This window comes from Phyllobates terribilis, unplaced genomic scaffold (assembly GCF_046119375.1).
Source record: "Phyllobates terribilis strain yellow unplaced genomic scaffold, ASM4611937v1 Scaffold_8__6_contigs__length_399053987, whole genome shotgun sequence".
In the NCBI taxonomy this organism is placed as follows: Eukaryota; Metazoa; Chordata; class Amphibia; order Anura; family Dendrobatidae; genus Phyllobates; species Phyllobates terribilis.
Window position 1 is genome coordinate 36,729,954 of NW_027362768.1, and position 22,790 is coordinate 36,752,743.

The 22,790-nt window shown below is 41.6% G+C and overlaps 1 protein-coding gene across 3 annotated transcripts in view; it reads left to right on the plus strand.

The window, feature by feature from the left end:
* Window positions 1-22,790, plus strand: part of KCNT2 (potassium sodium-activated channel subfamily T member 2) — a 1,642,055-nt gene that overhangs the window by 1,267,953 nt on the left and 351,312 nt on the right. For all 3 annotated transcript variants that reach the window (XM_073642937.1, XM_073642939.1, XM_073642938.1), the window contains exons 18-19: window positions 9,847-9,952; window positions 11,078-11,250. In XM_073642937.1, coding sequence (XP_073499038.1) covers window positions 9,847-9,952; window positions 11,078-11,250 — 279 coding nt within the window. The remainder of the gene's footprint in view (window positions 1-9,846; window positions 9,953-11,077; window positions 11,251-22,790) is intronic.

The following is a 22,790-nucleotide window of genomic DNA, read 5'->3' on the forward strand; positions in this document are numbered from 1 at the left end:
TTTAAGTTTAGCAGCGTGTTTCAGAAATAAGAGGTTCCACAGCGCAGTAATGTCTATAAAGCACCGGTGGCTAAATATATATTCTAGCTTTGATATTAAAGGAAAAAACACACTTTCTCCATTGTTGGAATATGTTTTTACAGCTATTGTGAAAAGAACAACCTTTCAGACTCCTAAAGGACTGAAATGATTATATTTTGTTTCTCCGAAAAGTTTTTCTGCTGTACAGATATTTTGAGGTTATATTTATCATTCGCCCAAGATTACGAATGCGTATCCAATGCATTTTTATCTAAAAACCAAACAGCAATTTTTAATTTATCAAAATGATTGGATCCATGAAAATCTTTATTAGTCCCTCCTAATAACAGTTACCTCTCCACTGCCTGCCTAACCGGATGTAGTAGGATAAAATGTAATTGGGCTGATTTATGAGAATACTTCGCACATATAGATTTTTTACCTACCTCTTCATCATAAAACTGAAGGTCTCCTTAGCTAAAAAGATTGCAGAGATTGAAAAATAATTGTAAGCTAATAATTGATAGTGGCCACAGTCTGAATTTATTTTATTAAGTGTCTATTTACTTAGTAAAAAATATCTCTTTCACGTTTCAAGTTTCAACCTCTCAATATTATTAAAGCATGACATTGAATATATTCAGAGTAACCTTCAAAGGCACCTGATCATTACTCTTTGTAAGGTATTGGGCATGGGTGCTTACTAGAGATGAGCAGATTGGTCCTCTGTGAATCAATATTGAGTCAAATTTCCAGAAATTCTCCTATCCCTGCGAATTTGAATAATTTGCAATTCGAATTGTAAGCAAAAAAAAACTAAGGAAGCATTAGCGTGTGCCATTACCGTGCACACTACTCACCCACAGGGTTAGCATATACGTTCTGTCTTGTGCAATCTGTTATACTGATAAAGGTCACATGACCGAAACGTCTTCACTGTTTGGATTGCCTGCACTTTAAATAAATATATTCAAAATATTCTCCAATTTACTAGGAGTGCCAAGATTTTTTCAAAAGTTAACAAGGGACAGGATCCTACTTGTGCACCATATATAGGAGTGCCATGGTACTACTTTACTCAGTGTTATACACTTATTTTCCTGGCAAATTTGTATGTGTAACAAATTTATTCACTGCAAACCACATTTTTGGGGAAAATTTGGTGAAGCTGATGAGTTTGAATTCTGAAAGATTTGGTCATCTATAGTATTTGCAATTTAACTGCCAATTTTAATAAGTAGAGTCTATTGGATTCCTTTTCTCATAGTCTGATCCATACACTGTCTTGTCCTCTGATCAACCTCAAACCTCCTGCTCTCACCAATGCCCTGTTGGTCCTGATAACACCCATGCAGGCTGCATTGGCTTTAGAGTAGGGTAGACTCAGGCATCAATACATAAGCATAGGGTTGGCTGATATGGCAAAGCCACAATATACTCAAATATGTACTACATGAGCAGACTTTTGTTCTCAAGCAGAGCATTTCTATCCAGCAGCCATTGCACGTCATTTAATCTTTAGGGATTTGGATATTTATTCTCTCCAGAGAGTATCTCCAATTAAAAACCATGATAGGTGGATAAACTCAGTAGTTCTGGATGGGCTGTGAAAGTGAGTCACCTAATTGTAGTTTCATAGTTTTAAGGTTGCAAAAAAAACACATATCTACCGAGTTCAACTTATAGCCTAGTATCGTTATCCAGAGAAAGGAAAAAAACTAATAAGATAGATGACAATTGCCCCATATTGGAAAAATTTCTTCCTGACTTCATGTATAGAAATTAGACTAGTTCCCTGGATCATCATCCCATCACAGAATCTAGTACCAATAACCTGCATGTTGAATTTTTCAAGCAAGGCATCCAGACCCTTCTAGAACTTTTTTCGTAAACTGGCCATTACAACATGATGTGGTAGAGAGTTCCATAATTTCACTGCTCTCACAGTAAATAATCACTATCTATAATGATGACTAGGTCCATCACTCTACATTGATAAAGAGTATTTACAAGTGGTAATAATAATGCATTCTGAGACCATTCCTGTGTTGAGTTGCTTTTCATTCAAGGGAGTGGGCTCACTCACAGTTTTGGCTAAGTGCAATAAATAAAGGATGATATCTAAACATCCTCCTAGAGCAACATCCCAGCACAATCCCATAGCAATTTGGTGATTAACAATTATTTCTCCAGCATGATGGAGCATCATGTTACAAGGCAAAAGTGATAACTGATCTGCCCTGTAAACAAGACATTGAACTTTTTGGGTCCATAGCCAGGAAACTAGCCAAATCTCAATCCCATCAGTGGTTAATCCTCAAAAAACAGGTGGATAAGCAAAAACACAGAAAATATAATAAACTCCAAGCACTGATTAGGCAAGAATGTGTTGTATTAGGATCTGGCCCAGAACCAGATACTCGTTATGCTAGGGGAAATTGGAGAAGTCTTGAAAAATAAGTGTCAACACTGTAATTATTGAGTCTTTGCACAGACTTGATACATTTGCCAATAAATGTATCAGAACTTATGAAATGCTAATTGTACTTCTGTAATCAGAGAAATATTTGACAAGATCTAAAAACATTGAAGTAGCAAACAAAATGTGTGTCAGTCTCAAAAGTTTTGGTCACAACTGTAAATACAAAGAACTCCTCATCTCTCAAGATTGGACAAGCCATCCTAGTTATGAATGTCCTTGAACTTACAGTAATAACATACAAGCACTAAATATTTCCCTATTATTCACCCTAATATAAGGAACATCTTGAAAGTGAAATAAAAATGGAGAGAGGGAAGACTATAAACCAGTCAGCATTCACAACTCAATTAAAGGCATTATTACCATTCCAGAAGCCAAGGTCTTAATCTACGAGAACAGACAAATCAGACATGATATAAATCTGCCACACCATAAACATAATTATTACCACAACAGCATGACAGACACCACATAGGGATGCCATATAGTAATCAAGCTGCATGAAACCCATCAAAAAGCAAAATGTTGAGATGCCAAGACATTTCTCTTTCCGTTATAACAGGTTCATCAGGGAACCCCAAGATAGGCAAAGTGTCACACAATGTACAAAAAAGATACAGTATATGTACAAATAGCTCATGCTGCCACTGTAAATGATGCCTAACGTAGTCTGACTACACTACAGGGATCATACACTGTGGCAACTATATATCTACACAGGGTCGGACTGGAGTGCCTAGGGCCCACAGGGGGAATTGATTCCACAGGGCCCACCCTACTGCTACTCTACATAGACATTTTACCAGTTCATACTTCAGCCTCATGCACATGTACAACATACAATATAGTGTGTAAAACAGCCTGTGCCTCCTAATCAATTTGGCACATTTTTCAGCTTCCATGCACCACCACATGAAATGTTCTACAGTCAGGGACCGACTCACATTTCAGTTGTATTTTCACCACTTTTGTGGAGTAAATAATGTTAAAAATGCTTTTTCAAGGCACAGATCAAAGCCTTTTATTTGATCTCATGCTACCTGTATAGTGACATCAGTCCTTGTATTGTTTCTGAGGCCGGCGACCACGTCTACAAGACAGTCTCTGCCTAGACCAGACAAGTGACATTGCATACACCACATATACATTCTCAATAAAGTGAATTTATATGTAGTAATTTATACAGGATACAACTGCCCCACATTTACCACATATAGTCAAGTCCCAATCATCCATACATAGTGTATACAGTCAAGTGCCCCTCCCCGACATATAGCATACAATATATAGCCAAGTCCCCCTCCCCCACATATAGCATACAGTATATAGCCAAGTCCCCCTGCCCTACATAAAGCATACAGTATGTAGCCAAATCCCTTCCCCACATATAGCATACAGTATGTAGCCAAGTGCCCCTCCCCCACATATAGCATACAGTATATAGCCAAGTCCCCCTCCCCCACCTATAGTATACAGTATATAGCCAAGTCCCCCTCTCCCACATACAGTACAGACCAAAAGTTTGGACACACCTTCTCATTTAAAGATTTTTCTGTATTTTCATGACTATGAAAATTGTACATTCACACTGAAGGCATCAAAACTATGAATTAACACATGTGGAATTATATACTTAACAAAAAAGTGTGAAACAACTGAAAATATGTCTTATATTCTAGGTTCTTCAAAGTAGCCACCTTTTGCTTTGATGACTGCTTTGCACACTCTTGGCATTCTCTTAAATGAGAAGGTGCGTCCAAACTTTTGGTCTGTACTGTACAGCATACAGTATATAGCCAAATCCCCCTGCCCCGCATATAGTATACAGTATATAGCCAAGTCCCCCTCCTCCACATATAGCACACAGTATATACCCGGGTACCCAATCCCCACATATAGCACACAGTATATAGACAAGTCCCCCTCCCCCACATATAGCATACAGTATATAGCCAAGTCCCCCTGCCCTACATAAAGCATACAATATATAGCCAAATCCCCCTGCCCCACATATAGCAAACAGTATATTGCCAAATCCCCCTGCCCCACATATAGCATAAGTATATAGCCAAGTCCTCCTCCTCCACATATAGCACACAGTATATACCCAGGTACCCAATCCCCACATATAGCACACAGTATATAGCCAAGTCGCCCTCCCCAAAATATAGCACACAGTAAATAGCTGAATTCCCTTCCCCCACATATTGCATACAGTATATAGCCAAGTCCCCCTCCCCCTCATATAGCATACAATATATAGCCAAGCCCCTCTCCCCCACATATAGCATATAGTATATAGCCAAGTCTCCCTGGCTCACGTATAGCACACAGTATATAGCCAAGTCCCCCTCCCTCACGTATAGAATACAGCATATACCCAAGTCCTCCTCTCCCACATATAGCATACAGCCAAGTCCCCTTCCCCCACATATAACATACAGTATATAGCAAAGTCCCCCTCCCCCACATGTACCATACACCAAATATCTAAGTTCCCCTCCCTCACATATAGCATACAGTATATAGCCAAATCCCCCTGCCCCACATATAACATACAGTATATAGCCAAGTCCCCCTCCCCCACATATAGCACATAGTATATAGCCAAGTACCCCTTCCCCACATATAGCACACAGTATATAGCCAAGTACCCCTCCCCCACAGATAGCATACAATATATAGCCAAGTACCCCTTCCCCACATATAGCACACAGTATATTGCCAAGTACCCCTCCCCCACATATAGCATACAATATATAGCCAAATCCCCTTCTCCCACATATAGCATACAATATATAGCCAAGTACCCCTTCCCCACATATAGCACACAGTATATAGTCAAGCCCACTCCACCAAAATTGATACATTTAGATCTATTATTCTATTCAATTGCACATAAAATAACATTTAATAGTGTAAACTAAGCTGCTTCTACTCACACAGTCTTCTACACTCACAGGAAATTCGGCAGCTGCTGCACGGTGGGTAATGACTCAACACCAATCGCACCACAGCTTCATCCAGCTCCTACTCAGTTGCCAGAGAGGAGTGAGGGGCCTGCTGCTGTGGTGACCTCCCCCTGCCCCATGCCACAAGATCTCCTTGTGCTGGGTGGGGTAGGGGTGCTTACAGCTGGTCAGATTGACACCTCTGCAGGAGAGATGTCACTTACCAGTTACCACACTAATTAGCTATGCACTAACCACTGGAATAATCCCCATCCATAGGGGCACACTCCCTCCTTCCTCTGCTGTGCTTGTCCTTGGTGTTGGAGTCAGACTGACACCTGTGTAGGAGAGGTGTTACTGGTCAGTGGCACCTCTCCTGCACTGATGTGGGTCAGACTCTGACACCTATCCTGAGCACCGCAGAGGAACAAGGGATTGTGCCCCTATGGATGGGGATTAGCCCAGCAGAGCGTAGCTGAAGGGAGAGGAGACTTCCTTCTCTTGCAGTGCAGGGCCCATCAGGGGATTCCCCGATTCCCCGGCAGGCCAGTCCGAGCCTGTATCTACATAGTAAGACATCATCGTACCAACTTGATCACTCTACACATTAGGATTGTAAGCTGTATGGTAGTTGGTATTGTATGTATATTTTGCTCTATATGCCATGAGCTATCTGGACAAATACATTTCTTGTTGCATGTGTGACACTGTCTTGGGATTACCTTAGCTGATAAACCTTATGTAGCATAAGAGGAAACACATTTTAGTGTCTGCCTTCCTCTGGATGAACTCGATGGACTTAAGTCAACCTTCAACCTTAAAAACTATGAAACTATGATACATTAGACTATCTGTACAGTGTTTTTTATGCATTTCTTGCAGCATGATGATTAATACATGTGCTCATATGGTGTTTGTCATGCTGCTTTTCTAATAATTATCTTTATGATGTGGCATATTGGTAGCCTGTGTGATTTGTCTATTCTGGCAGATTAAGACCCTGGCATGAGGAATAGTTGTGATGCCTTAAGTTGAGGTGTGAGTATGCAGGGCCGGCCTTTGGGGCGTGCCAGCTGTGCAACTGCACAGGGCGCCTCAAACTTGAGAGTGAAGGGGGGCGCTGCGCTGGCTCCCTCCCCGTCGGTATTTTTCTTATGGAAGAGCAGAGAGGGAGCGCCCAGCGTTTCTTCTGTGCTCAGGCGCCGGCGCCCCCTCTCTGCTCTGAAATGTCCGGCCGGGACCCGGGCGCGCTGCACTCTCTCCTCCTCACACACAGGGGCGGAACTACCGCCCGTGCAGCCGGTTCATTGAACGGGGGCCCCGAGGGAGAGGGGGCCCCTTCAGCCTCCAGCAGGGCCGCCATCAGGGCATGACTGCCCTGACTCCAGTATGGGGCCCGGCCGGTAGGGGCCCCCTTGGGGGCCCCCCTCTTGTGTGTCTCTCTCCTCATGGGGCCCCCGGCCCCATGCTAAGCGCCGGGGCCGGAACATCTCTGTCATGATTTCTCTGACTTCCGGTCATGTGACGGCACCGTCACATGACCGGAAGTCAGGAGAACCTGGTGTCATCGATTTGGACGAGGATTCTGCAGGGATCGCATGGGGGTAAGTATAACAAGTTTTTTTTTTTTTTTAAATACAATTTACTAGGAGTGGGGGGAATGGGAGGTGCACATGTGGGGGAGGGGAATGAGAGAGGTGCACATGTGGGGGAGGGGGATGAGAGAGGTGCACATGTGGGGGAGGGGGATGAGAGGTGTGCACATGTGGGGGAGGGGGATGAGAGAGGTGCACATGTGGGGGAGGGGGATGAGAGAGGTGCACATGTGGGGGAGGGGGATGAGAGATGTGCACATGGGGGGGATGAGAGAGGTGCACATGTGGGGGAGGGGGATGAGAGAGGTGCACATGTGGGGGAGGGGGATGAGAGAGGTGCACATGTGGGGGAGTGGGATGAGAGAGGTGCACATGTGGGGGAGGGGGATGAGAGAGGGGCACATGTGGGGGAGGGGGATGAGAGATGTGCACATGGGGGGGTGAGAGCTGCACATGGGGGAATTGGGAGAAAATGAGCTGCACATGGGGGAATTGGGAGTAGGGGGATAATGAGCTGCACATAATGAATGTGGGGTGGGGGACAGTAAATGATGATGGGGTGGGGAGAGCAGGACATGATATAATGAATTGGGGCAGGGGGTGCATGTAAATAATGAATGCGGGGAGCAGGAAGTATAGAGTAGGGGGCGTTGCGGATGCAGGAGTGTAACTGGTAACAAATTGGCGGAAAGAGTAGAGGTTCTAATTAAATTATATATTAAGTGCCTATTTACAGTTAATGGGGGCACCGTGGTGGATTACAATTTATATTTGGAATGGTAGGTTGTATAATAACTAACCATATATTGATGGTGGATACACGTCTGTATTCAGCTGCGTAATGTAGAAGTTGGGGAATGTGCTCTAGATAACTGTGTTATTTTATGCAGAGACGAGTCCTGGCTGGAAGACGTAATGGCGGTCTGTGCTGGATGAAGGAGAAAAGCGTAGCTGAAGGACTTCACCTAGAGACGTCACCAGTGAGTCAGTGTATTACATGTACACTTACACTATATACTATGTACCGGGCTCCTGTGTATAATGTCACTGGTGATCACTGTATTACCTGTACACTGACACTATATACAGAGCTCCTGTGTATAATGTCACTGATGATCACTGTATTACCTGTACACTGACACTATATACAGAGCTCCTGTGTATAATGTCACTGGTGATCACTAGATTACCTGGACACTTACATTATACATACCATGTATAGAGCTCCCGTGCATAATGACACTTATGGTAATATTAGTAATGTGGTGGTAATATTAGTAATGTGGTGGTAATATGTGGTCTGGTCATGGTGTGGCAGTTTTTCCCCCTTCTGTGTGGTATTATTCGGTCACTATGTTGTGGTAATATGTGGTCTGGTCATGGTGTGGCAGTATTCCCTGTATGTGGTATTATTGGTCATTTTTAAAAAAAAATGTATATGACACATTCCCTTAAAGAAAACTAAATAAAAATATATCTAAAAAGAGTATTGGATATTTTAAGAAAATTTTAATAGGTTAGAGTAGGGCCCTGCCAGAAGAGTCTACCTTATCGTGGTGGCGGCTTTAAAACTTTTCAACTTTTGTTGCTTGTTATTACTTGATCATTTGATTAATAAAAAATGCACTTGTTGTTTTCACCTACATGAGTTTAATTTTTTTTCTTTGGGGGGGGGCGCCAAGAGGGATTTCGCACAGGGCGCCATATACCCTAAGGCCGGCCCTGTGAGTATGGATTGGTTTCTAGTTTTCGCTCTTCACCTTTTTGTCACACCCTCAAGCCATACATTATTAGGGTGAATAATAGTGAAATATTTAGGGGCCAGATGGTATCAAGTTCAAGAACATGGTAAATTGAATGCTATTTTCAATCTTGGGAGGTGAATACTTCATTCTATTTATATCTTTTACGAATGTGTATTAAAAGTTATATTTTAAAATTCATGTAATCTTACCACATCTGTATACTCTAGAGACTTTACTTGTTTTTCTGTACAATATTACTCTGGTTATGTGGTTATGTATTAGGACACTCACAGTCATTTTTATTCTGTTGGGCTTAAAGTATTCCTGAAAACCAGACGCGGCATAAACACCAAATACCACCTGTTAGAAACAGTGTCGATTTGGTGGGTGATGATTTGGGCTTGTTTTGAAGCCACAGGACCTGGACATTTAGCAGTCATTGAGTCAATCGTGAACCCGTCTGTATATGAAAAATGTGTGAGGCCAAATTCCAAAATTGTAAAACTGTCTCCGTATGGTATCAGATTTTTTTTGCACTCCCATAGACTTGAATGGGTGAGTCTCATCCAATTTACAGAAGAAACTAGTGCACATTGCAATTTTTTCAAGCACAGATTTGGTGAGTGGAAAGAATCTGTCACCTTCACTGCCCCATTGACTAACATTGGTCCTAGTGATGTCTGTTTTTTTCACGGACAGCACTCGGACTGAAAATACGGTTGTGTGAGCAAGCACTAAGCATCATAGTTATAATCTTTGAATGTGGCAAAAAAACTTAAGGGTTACTCTCACAGTTGGTTGTCGCAATCTTTCAGACAGTAGTGTAGTGAATAATAGAAAATTAGCAATTTTACATAGGTCTAAGCCAAGGAAAAAATATATATATTTTTTTAATTGTGCTCTCATATTTACAGGTACTATATAGTAAATAAAGCAATAATGTAATCTAAAGTAATCAGAATATCTATTGCTTGTGTATAGCCCAGAACCCACAGAATTATTCTGTAATTTTGTGTTTCTTTGCTGTTGTACTTATTATATTTTTTTTTCAGGTACACTAAGGGTTATCCTCCCAATTCACCATATATAGGCAGCTCACCAAACTTTTGTCATCTGTTGCCAGAAAAAGTCCCTTTTTGCTGTTTACGATTAGATAAGGTAAGTGAAAAAAATAAACCTTTTAAAATGTCAAGATAGTGCTAAAACAGTGACTCTGAGGTAAGCCATTCTCTGGAGACAAAGCTGGAGATCTTTCAAATCAATGGTGCAGTAGTGACAAAACTTCTTTTGATAACTCCCAAGTAATCTTTATTAAAAGGGTTCTCCTGAAATGGAAAAAAAAATAAGTACAGGAAATATCAGTATAAACAAATTCCTGAATACATTTAATTAGCTAATCACAATTGTTTTGTTTAGGGAGGTAATCACTCTAGAATTAAAATAGCTGCCACCTTGTTTCTCCAAGAGAAACATGTCCGGGAATGTTAGGACAGGAGCTTGTGAGCATGTGCAGTAGGAATCTGCGCTCTTCTTCATATTTAGGAAGATGTGCTCCACTAATACCACTGGAGATACCAGAGGTGATGAGGTGAGAAGAGGCCACTCAAACCTCTATGTATCTCCAGGTGACAGCAGCGGAGCTTGCTACTGCACATGATCACAGGCTCCTGTCCTAACATTCTAGGACAAGCTTCTGTCAGTGTAACAAGGTGGCCGTTTTAATTATCTAGTGATTACCTCTCTAGATGAAACAGTTGTGATTTGCTAATTAAACATATTTAGGAATTGATTTGTAATGACATTTCCATTATTTATATCATTTGTTTATATTCCTGTAGAACCCCAGTAATGAATGATGGTTTTCTCACTCTGAGTGCGGGGTATCTTTTGCTTAGCTTTCTGCAGTCCTTCCGCAGCACAATGGTGGCATATAGCTACAAACAAGCATCCAGTGGCCCTTCATCTCCTCAGCATTTCTCTGCTCGGCACTATACATTTCTGCACTTCTTGTGATTTTTCTTTTATTTGCTGCACTTTCCTGATTTTTATGTTGGTTAATTTATCTAGTTTCTGTTCTTTTCGTCCTTATTTACTGCACCTGCAAATAGACCCGGCAGGCATGCCTGACAAACCATGTATTTATTAGTATGTTGTTACTTTGTGTTTATTGATTTCCAAACTTTAGTTCTTTTCATGCTGATAAGCAATACCCCAAGATGAAATGTGCTACATACTGTGTATTAAAGGACATAATCTACTTAACTTCATTCACTTCTTCTTTAGGGATGTCAACATAACTATTATGAAGATGCTAAAGCCTATGGCTTTAAAAATAAAGTCATCATTGTTGCAGCTGAGACAGCAGGCAATGGACTGTACAATTTTATTGTTCCGCTCAGAGCTTATTACAGACCAAAGAAGGAGCTTAATCCAATCATACTACTGCTGGATAATCCGTAAGTACTGAGAACTGATTATATATTTGATATTACGTCTGAATTTTCAACAAGTTGTAAAGGTCACCAATAAAAATAGTTTCTTTCATGTAAATATTCATCTGCATATCTTTTAACAAGACTTGATCCAACAGCCATGTATTAAGAATTAAAAACTGATTAGGTGCCTTAAGTGTTATTGAGCTTATGGAGAAGTAAAAACTTTGTTATTGCGCTTCTTCATTTTAGATTTACCATAGACCACAGCTTTAAATGTATATATTATATGTATGATGTCAAAATAATATTAATAACTAGCTAACCTTCCCACCTAAATGTAAGCTCTCTTAAAGGGGAATTTCAGGCTTGAGCTAAATTTAAGCAGTCATCTCCATGTTACTATTGAATTGAGAACCCTGACAGTATTCAAACCCTGAAAAAGCCTTTAAGGCTGTGTGCACACGAGGAGTTTTTGATTATAGACTGGAAGGAAAAAGAGCGCAAGATAGGGCATTAGCCAGACAATAGGGGTTTTGTGCTGCGGTATCTGCTCACCTGGTAATGTTGTGAGAAAGCACAACTCTTGGAATAACTCAGAAACAAAGGTCCACCTGCTGCTCCACTGGTTGGCAGCTCCAACGTAGAAATCAATTGGTGTAGAGAAGAGGTTATTCTGTGCTGTTGGCGTCTCAATTAATGGGAATGTCCAGGAAGGGATTTAGAATCAGAAAGGCGGTTTAATCTCTACACACTTTGAAGTCCAACTGACTTCTTCACGAGGAGAGCCACAAGTCAATGAGTGTTTGGAGCTTTTTTGACGCTGCATATTTTTGCTGAATAAAAAAAAGCAGCATCTTACATTTATAGTAAAGAGGATAAGACTTATAGAAATCTCATGCCCACTGTGCTTTTTACAAAGCATAAACTGACGTAGTGAAATCTGTATCATTTCAATTTCTCTTGTGGGTACAGTGAGTTTCATGTGTGGAGTTTCCCCATAGAATAATTGCAGAAAATCCACAGGTAAAGAAGAACAAATATGAGTAGTTCATTTTTGCTGTGGAAACACACTAAAAATGCATGTAATCTGAACATGTCCTGGTATTTGGCTTTGAAAAAACATTATTGGTACTTTTTTCAAAGCCAAATACCAGGAAATATCAAAAACAAAGCAACTATATTTAAACCATGGCAAATATGAAAGGTGGCTCGTTTCAGCAGTCTGCACTGCAGGAATGAAGAGCCTTTGGACTCTAAAATGGTTTAATATTAATAAAAACCATCTTGGAATCCCAAGGCTCTTCTACCTCTGGAAGAGCCCTTTCCTCCAGCCAACGGCGGCTTTCCATGCCTTTATAGGTGTTGTGCATGCACACAACACCTTTAGGTGAGTGCTACCATTGATTATACCTACCCCTTGCCAGAAGGTATTGCCCTATTTTGCGTGCACTTCTGTCCGTCTCCAGAGATTCTCTATATTTAAACCATGACTAGTGATGAGCGAGTGTATTCATTACTATTCGCACAGATAGTACGGTATTTGGGTTCCTCGCTATATTGCGAGTATTTGTGTACTTGCCTCGCTATATTAGGAGTTTTGGCGCCTCCTTTGCAGTCATTAAACATGCTGGGCTTCTTAACCAATCACCGTAAGGCCGCAGACATCATGTTTGTGGCATCACTGTGGTTGGCTGGCCGCCCAGAGTCATAGGGTCTATTTAAGCCCTGCCGCCACCATTTTGTGCACATTGACTCTGGAGCCTGCATTCTATAAGCATAGGGAGAGATCGCTGAGCTGCCAGGGAGAGTGTTTAGGCCTCTTGATAAAACAAAAGCCCTTTTAAAGGCTACCTGCAGTGTATACTAGTTCAGTGTTTAAAGGAACTGCTCACTAGCTCCATAATACCACTAAAAAATAGCTCCTTTCAGAGCTGAAGACACACAACAAAGTAAGAGTACAGGGAGGGAGAGATTGTGTATCAGGTAGGGAAAAGTTAAAGCCAGTGTCCATCTTAAAACAGCTGTCCACATAAGTCCACATAAAAAGGTGGTTAGTGCCCAGCGCAAAGCAGTAGTCCAAACATTTCCTACTGCCTGCTACCAAGCATGCACCAGCCCATTTCTCCCGCTGTTTTTGGGGTGACAGCCTGCCTTCTGTCCACATTAGTCCACATAAAAAGGTGGTTAGTGCCCAATGCAAAGCAGTAGTCCAAACATTTCCTACTGCCTGCTATCAAGCATGCACCAGCCCATTTCTCCCGCTGTTTTTGGGGTGACAGTCTGCCTTCTGTCTACATTAGTCCACTTAAAAAAAACGTTTAGTGCCCTAAACAAAGCAGTAGTCCAAACACTTCCTACTGCTTGCTACAAAGCATGCACCCAATTTCCCGTTGTTTTTGGGGTGACAGCCTGCCTTCTGTTCACATTAGTCCACTTAAAAAAGCATTTAGTGCACTACACAAAGCAGTAGTCCAAACATTTCCTACTGCCTACTACCAAGCACGCACCAGGCCATTTTACCTACTATTCAGGCTGTGACAGCTAGCTTGGCTTGTGCCATCAACATCAGAAAATCTGTCAACAAAACCCACGTGGACGTGGTGTTATCAGTGGTGCGCGAGAAGGCACTCAGTCTGTGTCAGGTCAGAAGAAGCTTGATGCATCCACTATGTTCCTGGAAAAATTTCCCGGTCTGGAACGTAAACGTGTGTGGAAGCCAGAAGAGAGAGAGCAGATTTTGTTTTGGATAGCAGACAAGGCCTCTATGCATTTGCCAAGCAGCAACAAATCTTCCAAGACCACACAGTTTACTGTCGATACACAGAAGTCTGGCCCATGCAATCCTGAAGCTGGTTCTCCTTCCTCCCGCCATTATGAGTCACAGGAGACATATTACCCCAAGCTTGGCCACTCCGAGGATCTGTTTGGTACGTATCCTTTGGTTGGCTCTGGCCTATCACCGTACAGCATTGAAGAGGGACAAGAGGAGGTGGCGTGCGTTGATGCCCAAGTATTTGAGGACCTATGGCCAGAAGAAAGTCACTTGGAAGAACGTTATTTACTGTCTCAAGAGGTGGAGGCTGATGATGATGAGACACAGTTGCCATCAGGTCAGCCTACAATGTCAACTGGGAAGGAGGATGAGATGGAAGATGAGTTGGTCGATGATGAGTCCACTGATCTGACCTGGACCGTTGGAATGCATAGCCATGACAGCAACAGAGAAGAAGATGGATATGTAGCACTAACACAGGCACCAAGGGGTCGTGGTTTTCCCAGAGTGAGAACTGGGTCAACAGGACCCAAGAGCACTCCCGCTGTGCGGCAAGTCAGGGCAAGGGGGTGTTCAGCTGCTGTGTGGAATTTTTTTTCTGAAAGTCCTTCAGAGAAAAACCTTGCAGTCTGTAGCATCTGCCATACTAAGTTGAGCAGAGGTCAGGGAAAAGGCAACCTGACCACCACCAGTATGTGAAACCACATGGCAGCCAAGCACCACAGTAGGTGGGCGGAACACCAGAGTACCAAATCTGCATCTGCGGGTCAAACCAATGCCATGTCACCTGGGCTATGTCCTTCAGAATCTGCTGTTCAGGAAGCAGGCGCTCATACCTCCTGCCCACTAGCTGTGGTTGCACACACACAACAAACATCAACCACATCCACTTCCTTGTCCCAGCGAAGCATCCAATTGTCCATGCCTGAGAGCTTGGAAAGAAAGCGTAAATACCCAGCCATGAACGAACAGGCTCAAATACTAAACTCGCACATTGCCAAATTGCTAGCTGTGGAGATGTTGCCGTTTAGGCTTGTGGGAACATAGTCTTTCCGTGATCTCTTGGCTGTGGCTGTCCCATGATACAGTGAGCCCAGCCACCATTATTTTGCCTGGTGTGCCATCCTTGCGTTACACAAGCACGTGTTAAACATTCTGAACCGTGCTCTCACCAACCGGGAAGGTCCACCTAACAACAGACACCTGGACAAGTTGTTGTGGACAGGGACGATACATTTCTGTCACAGCACACTGAGTGAACCTGGTAGAGGATGGGATAAGGGCGCAAAATGGAACATCACACATCCTACCCATGCCAAGAATAGCGAGCCCAACTTCTGTCAGGGTTTCCGCCTCTTCATATTCCACTTCCTCTCTCCCCTCCTCCTGCTCCTCATCCTCTGCTGAATTACCCTCCCCATCACTGCTAAGCTGGGACCTGTGCAGCTGCGCATCAGCAAAGCGGCAACACGCTCTGCTGAAGCGGATCTGTTTAGGTCAGAAAGCACACACTTCAGTAGAGCTGTGGCACGCTTTAAAACAACAGACTGATCAGTGGCTCTCCCTGCTTCACCTCCAACACGGTCTGGTCATCTGTGATAATGGGCATTACATGGTGGTAGCTATAAAGGTCAGCAAGCTGGTACAAGTGCCATGCATAGCTCACATGTTGAACCTAGTTGTTCAGAAATTTCTGAAAACTTACCGTGAATTGCCATACGTACTTGAGAAGGTGCGCCGTATTAGCGCCCATTTCCACCATTTCTCTACCGCTTTTGCTGCTCTTACAGCACTGCAAAAGCGCTTGAATTTGCCAAGTCACTCATTTGCGACCTGCCCACGCGGTGGAACTTAACATATCATATGTTGGCAAGCATCAGTGAACAGCAGAGGGCAGTAGCTGAATACCAGCTTTAACATGCCAGTCAGACCGAGAGTCAGCCAACACACATAACAACTGTCGAGTGGATATGGATCGCTGACATTTGTGAGGTTCTTGAGAACTTTGAATACTGCACCAACGTCTTCAGCGGTGATCAGGCTATTATCAGCGTAACCATCCTGCTGCTGTGTCTCTTGAAACAATCTCTGCATAATCTCAAAGAGGAAGCTTTGAGTGCCCATCATGTTGGTATGGAGACAGATTTCCCAATGGGTGATACTACCTAGCACAGCCAATATTCTGCGGCAACATTAAGTGATGAGGAGGATGAGGAAGGAGAGGACTTGTTTTTCTGTGCTACCGAGGGGACTCGTAATGCTACCGAGGGGACACCCAACCCAAGCTTCATGTCTGTCCAGCCTGCATGGGCTGGAGAGGATGAGGTGGAGGAGGAGGAGGAGGCGAGTCAGAGTGAGAAGAGGATGGTTACTTTTTCTACTGTTGGGGACACAGAACATTTGCCTTTTGCAGCTTGGCCCACATTCCACAGTTCATGTGTAAGTGTCTGTGGCAAGACCCTAGCGTGATACACATTTTATCCAACAACCTATACTGGTTGTCCACCTTTCTCGATCCACAGAACAAGGAGAAATTTCATTCTGTCCTTTTGGAGTCACTAAAGAGTTATACAATGAAATCATTCAAGAGGGCCAATGTAGATGAGTTGCTGAAAACATCACCCTCAGACAATGCTGGTGGCAGAGGTACCGGCTCTTTTCAACACCAAGGGATAATAGGGAGAGACACGCATACCAGCTCCAACAGGGGTGGGGGAAAAATTTGCATAAATTGGGCAATTTTCAATAAACCAGCACAACAGCAAGGGCTATCTGTGCCTGTAACCATGCCAAGGAGGGATAAGTTGCAGAACATGGTCAAGGGATACTTAAGTGACCATACGTGTGTCCTTTCTGACGCTTCAGTTCCCTTTAATTATTGGGTGTCTAAGCTGAACACTTGGCCCAACCTCTCCTTATATATCTTGGAGGTGCTGGCCTGCCCGGCTGCTAGTGTGGTGTCTGAGCGTGTTTTCAGTTCCGCTGGGGCAATCATCACTGATAGGCGCACACGCCTCTCCACGGAAAATGCAGACAGACTTACTTTGATTAAATTAAACAAGGACTGGATATATCCACAGTTTGTAATTCCTCCAGATGAAAGCAAGCCAACCTAAATTCACCAAGAATGCAGATTCATGCTACTGCTGTTAACATCACCCCCTTCCCATAAAAACCCGTTTCCTTCCTTCGTCAATCATGACTCAGCCCATAAGGCTAATTTTTACAAACACTATGCACATTGTGCAGTGGACAAACCAGGACAGTATTCCTACTCCAGCCTAACTACTATTTGTGATTGGAGGCCCTTGGGAGTGTGACTTCCTGCATCAACCATGACTCAGCTCATAGGGCTGAATTTTACAAACCCTATGCACATTGTGCAGTGGAATAGACTGGAATATACAGTGGTCCTACCAAACTAATATTTGTCATTGGAGGCCCTTGTCACAGGTTGTGCCACATTGTGACTGAGATAGGGGATACATATTCAATAGAAATGTACTGTCAGTCACCCTATTTTGCAAAAAAACATGCCTGGCTTGTGCTACATTGTGACTGAGATAGGGGATACATATTCAATAGAAATTTATACTGACTGTTGATGACCGACTGATGGCCCTCTGAAAATTTGAATTGAGGGCCACAACTACTACAGTACTCCATCGTAGATAATGTTTGTTAAGGGAGGCCCTTGTCATGGTATCTTCCAGCACCTATGACACAGCCCACATGAGTAATTTTTGGAAATACGAAGCACACTCTGCACTGGACCATGTAGTATAGTATCAAGAAGTCTTCTCTTCCTATATTATCTGGGGAATATTGACAATCAAAATTTCTGAGCCATTTGGAGAAGCTTCTCCAACCAATCCTGGAGTGGGAGCACCATATATCCTTTGTCCATTGACTTGCACAAGTGATATATTTGAGCTTGTCATCCAGTTGACTAGTGCAGCTTTATTTTTCTGGTTCACAGAATTTAGCTATACCTGAGGATCACAAGCCGCACTCATTGCTACCTTCTAGTACTCCATGTCGCTTGGCCTTTTTCTCTGTAGTCTCTGCCCTTAAATGATTTAAATAATAGAGTGAGGGCCCTACAATATGAATAAGTGAGGGCACTCTCAAATGTATTGTACACAAGAGGGACCTCCAAAATCTCTAGAAGAGGACACTTCAAAATGTATGCTACAGGGCCACACAAGGGCTCTCACAAAACTCAGCTTTCCTGCATACTGCAGGGCCTCTGAACATTTGAATATGAGGCCGCAGTATGTCAATGTCATTCTTGATAAAGCATTGGCGAAACGCGCGTCAGATGTGAGATGTGGCGTCTAGGGGGTTAGTATTATGCTCATTGAACTTTCAGCTATTGAACTCTCAGCTTATGTCTGCTCCATTACCACTTCCATTCTGTGCATGTAACTGGAGTATACTTTGCTGTTCACAGATCCCCTGAGTATTTACAAGGGGTGTTATCATTTTGGCACTGTGCTCTTTATTTGCCCCTATTACAACTATACTGATCTGTAACTACTAGTATATATAGCATTTTTTCCTGTTGTAGCTGCTATTGTTGTGCGGTCATATTGAGCTATTTACCATTGTTATTTACTATTGTTATTGATTCCATTTTTGTACCCCGTATTTATGCCCCTCTCTTTTTTTGATCACCCTTTCCCTTTATTTCTTATCTTGTTTTTAATTTTATGAATTAATAAATTGTGATATTTTAGTATCCAATCATGCAGTTGATGTGTCCTTTTCTAGGTTTTAATTTAACTAATAGGTGCAGAAATGGTGCAGAAAATTTGCAACTTCAAAAACTCACCTAAAGTTTAGCACGGGAACTTAGTCTAAGAATCAGCCATGGTGAAAATCAGTCCTAAAAAAATAATTTAATGTAACAGTTGTTTCTGACTTGAAGAGATCCATACACACATGGGTAGAGATTGAGAAAAGATTGTAATAACTCAATGGAAAAAGCTTACATAGCAGTTCACATAGAATTTTTTATATACAGGATTAAAGTACTAGAATGATAACAGATGTTAAAAAATTTAGGCCAGTATTTTGTGTCATCTGTGAGCCGTGGTAAATTGTAGCATTATATGGCTCATGTGCAACGTGATTCTAGCACAACTCGTAAATGAGCACATGTTACTACTGGATTGAAAACAAAACATGATGGCCAATGATTATCAATATTTGTAACTGTTTTTTTTTCTTTAAATTACTATAATGATACGTTGACGCATCAAACATATTTTTGGCCTGTGTGCTGTCGGTGTTCATATCAGACCCACATGGACCAGTTGTATCCTATGTGTATACATGAGCCATTTTCCAGACAGACCTCAGGTCCACATTGTCCAATTTGTACATGGAACTAATGCATATAAATAGCAGAAAGCTCCTGCACCCATCAGCTATGTAGACAGTCATGGCCGCAATTTGCAGACATAACTGGACCTGGACTCAATTTGCAGACCGACAGCAAATTCCAGAGCTCTTCTAAACACAGCTATAATGTGAGTTTTTATAGTTTGCTTCGGAATGTGCATCAGCTTGATTGTGACCTCCAGGGAGACACAGTTTAGGAGACACATGTAGTTTTAGCCAGAGTTCTTTATCAAAACAAGCAGAAAAATCCCAGATTATTGCACAAATCTACATAATCTAAATTATGTGCTCATAGCAGACAAATTAAGATTGTTTGGCTTCTAAACAGTTAAAAATCTGGCCAATCTAATCAGATGTTTGCCATTTTTAAAAATAATTGAACACAAGTTTCACCAACTGCTCTTCCCCATTTACTCCTTCCATCGTAGCCAATATTTTTGTTTTTCCTCTGTTTTTTAATGCCTTTCTCCCAAGTATAATAACTTTTTTATTTTTCCATCAACATACAGTCTTGGCCGAAAGTGTTGGCACCCTTGAAATTGTTTCAGAAAATTAAGTATTTCTCTCAGAAAATTATTGCAATTAAACGTTTTATTATACACATGTTTTTTTCCTTTGTGTATATTGGAACAGCACAAAAAAAAACCAGAGAATAAAAGGCAAATTGGACATAATTTCACACAAAACCCCCAAAATGGGCCAGACAAAACTGTTGTCACCCTCAACTTAATATTTGGTTGCACACTCTTTGGAATAAATAAATGCAATCAATCGCTTCGTATAACCATCAGCAAGCTTCTTACACCTCTCAACTGGAATTTTGGACGACTCTTCCTTTGCAAGCTTCTCCAGGTCTCCCATATCTGAAAGTTGCCTTCTCCCTACAGCAATTTTAAGATCTCTCCACAGGTGTCCAATTGGATTTAGATCTGGACTCATTCCTAGCCACTTCAGAATTCTCCAGTGCTTTGTTTCCATCCACTTCTGGGTGCTTCTTGAAGTATGTTTCGGGTCATTGTCTTCCTGAAAGACCCATGACCTAGGATGCAAACCCAGCTTTCTTACACTGGGAACTACATTGCGACCCAAAATCTTTTGGTGCTCTTCAGATTTCATGATGCCTTGTACACAGTCAAGGTACCCAGTGCCAGAGGCAGCAAAACAACCCCAAAACATCTTTGAACCTCTACCACATTTGACTTTAGGTACTGTGTTCTTTTCTTTGTTGGCCTCATTCCATTTTCGGTAAACAGTAGAATGATGTGATTTTCCAAAAATCTCAATCTTAGTCTCATGTGTCCACAAGACACTTTCCTAGAAGGACTTTGGCTTACTCTTGTACACTTTGGAAAACTGCTGTCTAGATTTTTTTATCTCTCTGTGTCTGCAGCGAGGTCATCCTGGGTCTCCTGCCATAGCGTCTAATTTCATTCAAATGTCGATGGATAGTTTGCGCTGACACTGATGGACCTTTAGCCTGCAGGACAGCCTGAATTTCTTTGGAACTTGATTGGGCTGCTTATCCATCATCCGGACTATCCTGCATTTCAACCTTTCATCAAATTTTCTCTGCCATCCACATCAAGGGAGATTAGCTACAGTGCCATGGGTTGTAAACTTCTTGATCTCTGGAGATGGACTTAAAACCTTGAGATTGTTAATATTTTTCAACAATTTTGGTTCTCAAGTCCTCAGAGAGTTTTTTTCTTTCTGTTCTCCTTGCTTAGTGTAGCACACAAAGACACACAATCAAAGTTTGAGTCAACTTCTCCACTTTTTATATTTTTTCAGGTGTGATTTTCATATTGCCCACACCTGTTACTTGCCACAGGTGAGATTGAAAGAGCATTACATGCTTAAAACAAAGTTGTTTACCCACAATTTGAAAAAGTGCCAAAAGTTTTGTCCATCCTATTTTGGGGGTTTTGTGTAAATCTATGTCCGATTTGCCATTTTTTCTGTTTTTTTTTGTGTTGTTCCAATACACACAAAGGAAATAAACGTGCAATTACAATAATTTTTTTGATTGAAATAATTCATTTTATGAAACAATTTCAAGGGTGCCAACATTTTCGGCTATGACTGTAGGTGTATAATTGATTGGATTTTTGCATAACGTTTATATATTTGAATGACAATGCTAAAAAATAAATGCTATTTTGTACGGCCTTGAATGTGGTCTAAAATTCACCAGACAACATGATTCTACAGGCAACTACAGTATATACAGTATATTTTTTCTCATTAGAAAAAAAAGAGGTATTTTCCTTTATTTTTGTTTTTATTTTTTTTTTATTTTTTTTTTAACAACTTTTAAATATTTTTTGGGAGTTGAACCTGCAATGATTTGATCACTTGCAATATGTACTACAACACTTTAGTGATTGTATGGGCTTCATAGAGCTACTTTGCAAAGAAGAATGGATTAAAATTTTAGCCTCTAGATATGCAAAATTGGCGGACCGTGTCCAATTATCCATGCTTCTCCATATGAATAAGGATCCAATGTTATAGTCCTCATAGATACGGGGTCCACCCACTCAGAAAACAGGCTTCAGCCTGAGTTTCTTTGAAGGGGAGCTGACTTTCAGAGCTGGGCTCTTGGTAAACAGAACTGAAGGTGGACACTTTATCTATGAGGACTTTAACACTGGATCCTTATTCATATGGAGAAGGACGGAAAATTGGACACGGTTTTTCTTCATCCACGCGTTGATGTATTTTGGACCCTCAAAGGTTTGGTGTCATCTGCAGCACTCTAAAAGCGTATATATGAGTTGTACATCCTCACAACCTCATAAGGTGAGCGTCATTGTTACAAATTTATTTTAATTATACTGGGTAATGGCACTATTTGCGCCCCTTTCCTATTTTTTCAAAATTGGCAGAGGCATACCCCAAGACTTGCAGCAGTAATTGCAGAGAAAGGTGGTCCTGCAAAGTACTGACTCAGGGGGCTGAATATAAATGCACATCAAAATTTTCAGATTCATATTTAAAAATATTTAGAAAACCATGTATTATTTCCTTTACACTTCACAAATACTGACTACTTTGTGTTGGTACTTCACATAAAATACCAATAAAATACATGTAAGTTTGTGGGTATAACATGAAAAAATGTGTGAAAGTTCATGGGGTATGAATACCATTTCAAGGCACTGTAATCAACCCCACCCCTTGCTACGGAAACTGAGTGAGGGTCTGACCGTGACACCCACAGAGACCAATCTCTGCTGACGCCTCCTTGGTGGAAAGGGAAATTAAAATCTAAACTTTACAAGCCAATATCGCTGCAATTGAGATGAGAAATTAAAAAATTAAAGCTATGACCCAGATTCATTAAGACTGGCATTTGTACTCTAGTCTTATTTAGAAGTAA